The 5,191-nt window shown below is 38.3% G+C and overlaps 1 protein-coding gene across 1 annotated transcript; it reads left to right on the plus strand.

Moving 5' to 3' along the window:
- Positions 1-3,491: 3,491 nt before the first annotated feature.
- Positions 3,492-4,865, plus strand: LOC113360565. Its single transcript, XM_026604066.1, has 2 exons — positions 3,492-3,812; positions 3,936-4,865. Exons 1-2 carry the CDS (start codon positions 3,492-3,494, stop codon positions 4,863-4,865), a joined length of 1,251 nt encoding a protein of 416 aa, XP_026459851.1.
- Positions 4,866-5,191: the final 326 nt, after the last annotated feature.

Here is a 5,191-nt window from a genome sequence, read left to right on the forward strand (position 1 = left end):
AAGGCACCACCTAAATCATTTGAAGGCCAGAGAGGTCAATGTACCAGAACAAAGAAAATTATTTTCTTTAACGTGCGTGTGAGCTGCACAAGGGAATACAAATGAGACGTGGCCTACTCTATTACCACAGACAACACATTCTTATTTCTACCAAACCAAAAGACATTTTCTTCTCAAAGCTATGGCTGCCAACGAACGGAGACACCAGATCTGGAAGCAGAGTTCTTTTGGGGGTTTTGTTTATCAACTGAAATTGAGAGATTTGTCTCGACAAATCAAGCAGTGGGAGAATAGATGAGGTTAACAGCTGCGGTTCTCTATTGTATCTTGATTAGTTGAGGCAGTGGTGGTTAATTCTACAACAGCAATATCAATTGAAATTAGGTCATCATATGGATCATTTTGGGGGGAAATTTGTAACTGGTATTATGGTCTTCAATCAACCCAAACACAACAATTATTTTTTGCAGTTCAATTGCTCTTAATGAGTGCAGGCACTCTTGGTTTTTGTACAGCAACAATGGATTATTAACGGTGGAAATCAGTGAAGGAAACAAATGGATTTCAGGGGTTCGTACTCGGACTGAAATTGGGTATCTTTTGCGAGCTCGATCTGTGGTGTTTTAATTCAAGCCAATCATTGCATTTGTTTCCCAACAGCAGCGATTGAATCTGGGGGTTCTCATGTGGGTATGCAACAGGGATTGGAGTTACAGCAGCAACGAACATAGATTTTTGGGGGTTTCCGTTGTAATCTGAATGGGTGATTGAGCGACAGAATTTGGGGGTCAAGTGATTCAAGTTTGGGTCTTTATGGATGTTCAAACGGAGGACGAGATTGTAGTCTGTTGTGATGTTTATGGTAGTCGTGTATGTATGGAAGAAGCATGGAATTTCAGATGCCATGTGGGTGCTATAAAGAAGTGGAGTTTGCTGTACGGAGTGAGCAGAAATGGAATTTGTGTTTAGCTGTTGATATTACTCGAAGAAGAAATGAAAGATGAAGTTAGATTGAGAAGATAGTTTGGGTTTTTGGTTGGGCTAATTACAGTTTGTGGTATCTCTATTACTCGCAATGGGTTATGTTTGTTGGATTTGGGAAGTAGTGGCCAGATTTGGTGAAGGCCCGAGTTTGGTCAGAATCAGAATTGGTGCATGGTCAGTTGAGGAAGAGATAAAACTATTCCCCCAATCCAGGAAGGGTTTGAATCAGTCATTAGAGATGGGTGTGCTGTGTACCCAATGGAGAGATGAAGAAGGAAGGAAAACATGGTTGAATCCGGAAGTCAGAGAACAAGTCACAGCTGTTGTGTATAAAGGAGGACAAAAATCAACCGATAAGGGTACGCTGGAAGACCATAATCTGAATTTTCTTTTGCTTTCTATTTAGTTCAGTTCCTTTTTTGTATCTGTAAGAGTCTTTGATTGAATACTTTTGATGGCTATCTACACAATAATGAGAGGTTAAACCCCTCTCTTCCAAGATAAGAGGGGAAACTTAATGGGTTCAATGTTCTTAAGTTGATCATCAATAAATCATTTTTAATGCTTAATCCATTTCATCTTTGTTTGATTGCAATTTTGTGTTGAGTATGTCTACAAACTTCTTAGATTTAATGTGATTTCCGGATACATTGAATTCTATGAAATCCCTGTGACATTTCTCAATAGGGATTTATATTTAGAACATAATATCAATCCTTATGTAATGGTATTTTTAGTTGTACTCAGAAATATAAACGTCATATCTTCCGGGTAGAGCAGATTACTATTTGTTTCTATTCGAGTTATCTTTTGGTGATATAAGAACCTGAAACACATTAAGTGAAACTTCAAAGTCTTGGTAGACACTAAAACCGTTTATTTCTTTCATTTACAATTATTGTTTGCTGCGTTTCACAACTCAATCACAAATCAACATTATATTATTTCTTTGCTTAATAATTCTCTTGAAACACCTGCAATCTCTGTGGTTCGAACGACTATACTACAATTCTTTATCTTTGATACTCTCAAAAGAGTGATCAAATTTTGGAGTCGTTGGCCAGGGATTGTTTAGCGTTCCTTAGAATCAAGTGCTGCATCGGTTTATTTTTAGTTTTGTTTTAGAGTTTGCTGATTTTTGTTGCTTCGTAAAAGGGAGTAAGATAGCTCTAAAGACTTGGAGACATTGGGAGCTGGTACGGGTGCAGGGAATCAGTGTCATTGCGCCAGTTGTGATTAGGCTGGAATCTAGCCGCAATCACAGCCATTTGGGTAACATTGTATCCATTCTTATTTCCTTTGTGTATGCAATATTCTAGGTCTGATCAATTCAATCGATTAGTTAGATTTCACCGTGTTGATAATAGGGTATTAGAGAATCACCCTAGTCATCCGATGGAAGATGAAGTTGCGAAATTAGCGGCTGAGGCTGAAGCTGCTCGATGGAAGATGAAGCTGCGAAATTAGCGGCTGAGGTTGAAGCTGCTAGAATAGCTGCTGAAGCCGAAGCCAATGATGATGGACCTAAAACCCTTAGAGATTATTTGCAGCCGGACATGACTTCTACACCTTCTTGTATAGTTCTTCCGGCTAATGCTGGCAATGTGTTGATTAAGTATGGGAAGATACAAGCACTGCCTAAATTTCATGGATTGGACTCAGAGAGTCCAAACATACATTTGAAATAATTTGATGAGGTCTGTACTACTATGCCTTTTGTTGCTGCGACTCAAGATGTTGTAAAACTAAAATTGTTTCCATTTTCTCTCAAGGAGAAAGCTAAGACTTGGCTGCATTCTTTGCGACCAAATACCATTAGGACATGGAATGAAATGACTAGAGAGTTTCTGAAAAAGTTTTTTCCAATTCATAAAACCACCACTCTTCGCAAAAATATTATGAATTTTTCTCAAAATGAACATGAGTCTTTTTTTGAGTGTTGGGAAAGGGTTAAAGACTTACTTTCTAGCTGCCCTCATCATGGTTATGAAATTTGGAGAGTTATTGACTTCTTTTATGAGTGTCTGAATTCTGGTATGCGCCAATTTGTTGAAATGATGTGTAATGGGCAATTTCTGAATAAGTCACCCGATGATGCTTGGAGTTACTTCGATTCACTAGCTGAAAATGCCCAAAATTGGGATACTTCAGGCACAGCGGATAGGAATAAGTCCAAACCCTTAGCTAGCTCTAGGCCTGGAATGTATGTGCTGAGTGAGGAAGATGATTTGAATGCTAAAATTGCTAGCTTGCATAGGAAAGTTGATGCTATTCAAAAACCAAATGTAGTTAAGGTAGCTGACTTGGTAGAACATGCTTGTGGCATTTTCCAAAGTCTGGAACACTACACCAAGGATTGTCCTACAATCCCAGCATTTCAACAAGTGTTACATGACCAAGCAAATTCCATGAATACATACAAAAGACCTTTTAGCGCACCTTATTCGGAAACATATAATCCTAATTGGAAAAATCACCCTGATTTCAGTTAGAGAAATGGTCCTACTATGAATGATGTTAATGTTCCTCAAGGGTCTTCATCTAGTAACCCTTATGTGACACCTCATAAGAATTCTCTTGAGGATACTTTACGTACTTTTATGCAGGGACAGATACAGATAAATAAAAATGTTATGAAGACTTTAGATGAGCTGAAAACTAGCATAGTTAGAATTGAATCACGTCTCAATGTTAGGGAGAAAGGGACATTGCCTTCCCGAACTCAACCTAACTCGAAAGGACAATTTGAGGTTAAAAATTCTAACTTGGAGCAAGCTAATGTTGTCACCACTCTTAGAAGTGGTAAGGTGATTGAGACTCCGATGAAGGTGAACGAACCTGAGAAGTCTCCGAAGCTTAAGAGTAGTCACAGTGATATTCAAAATAAACAATCTGAAATTGATAAGAAAATGCATGCTCCATTTCCTCATCGTTTGTTGTCTACTAAATAGTTGGCTGATAATAAGGATATCCTTGATGTTTTTCAGCAGGTGAAGATCAACATACCTCTCTTGAGTGTGATTAAGCAAGTTCTAGCTTACGCCAAGTTCTTGAAGGATCTCTGCACGGTCAAGAGGAAGCACAATGTGCAGAAAAAGGCATTTCTCGCGGAACAGGTAAGTTCTATTCTTCAACATAACACTCCTCCTAAATATAAAGATCCGGGATGCCCTAATATTTCTTGTATAATAGGGGATTTCATGACCAAACAAGCACTTCTGGATTTGGGAGCTCGTGTAAACCTCCTACCTTTCTCGGTTTATGAGCAGTTGGGCTTAGGTGAATTAAAACCCACCTCAGTCACTCTAAAACTTGCAGACAGATCAGTTAAAGTACCGAGAGGGGTAGTTGAGAATGTATTAATTCAAATCGATAAATTTTACTATCCGATGGATTTTATCGTTTTGGATACTCAACCTGTAGCTAATGCTAGTAAAGAAATACCTGTCATCTTAGGTCGTCCTTTTCTTGCAACTGCAAATGCCTTGATTAATTGTCGAACTGGAATAATGAATCTTTCATTTGGAAATATGACTGTTGAGTTGAATATATTTGATGCATGTAAAGATCCAGGTGGTAGAGATGATATTCATGAAGTTAATATGATTGAAACATGTGTGCATGAAAAAGCATCTGATCTAGAAGCAAAGGTTCCTTTAGAATCTTGTTTTCCTAATCTGTGGGATTTCGATGAGGATGGATACATTGGAGAAGTTAATTCTTCACTGAATTCATCCCTGTTGCTGGAAACGGATAAGTGGCAGTCTAGATTTGAGTCACTCCAAATCAGTGAGACTGAGCCATTGTCTCCATCCGTAGAATTCCCAAAGCCTAATCTTAATCCTCTTCCTAGTGAACTGAATTATGAAGTTTTAGTCTAGAATGAAGATGTTCAAGTTTTCATACCATCTGAACTTAATGAGGAACATAAAACAGTGCATTCACATGTTGTTAGGAAGCATATAAGTGCCGCAGAATGGAGTATTGCAGGTATGAAAGGAATTGATCCTAGTACTTGTGCACATAGGAAGTCACAACTCAATGAGCTTCATGAGATCGGAAATAGGGATGATACGAACTGCAAATGTAAAATGAAAATGTTTATTGATAAGCATGCTATCAGGGAAATCTTGGAACCAGTTCTTTGCTATGATTCTCAATTGAACCAGTTTTCTGATAATCTCAAGTCACGATTGAAAGACTCGTT

Source organism: Papaver somniferum, chromosome 3 (genome assembly GCF_003573695.1).
Source record: "Papaver somniferum cultivar HN1 chromosome 3, ASM357369v1, whole genome shotgun sequence".
In the NCBI taxonomy this organism is placed as follows: Eukaryota; Viridiplantae; Streptophyta; class Magnoliopsida; order Ranunculales; family Papaveraceae; genus Papaver; species Papaver somniferum.

Excerpts from the sequence above, each read along its gene's own strand:
- LOC113360565 (XM_026604066.1), top strand. The coding sequence starts at position 3,492 with ATGAATGATGTTAATGTTCCTCAAGGGTCTTCATCTAGTAACCCTTAT. Across the intron at positions 3,813-3,935 it reads TGATTGAGACTCCGATGAAG|TTGGCTGATAATAAGGATAT; the intron begins GTGAACGAACCT and ends TCTACTAAATAG.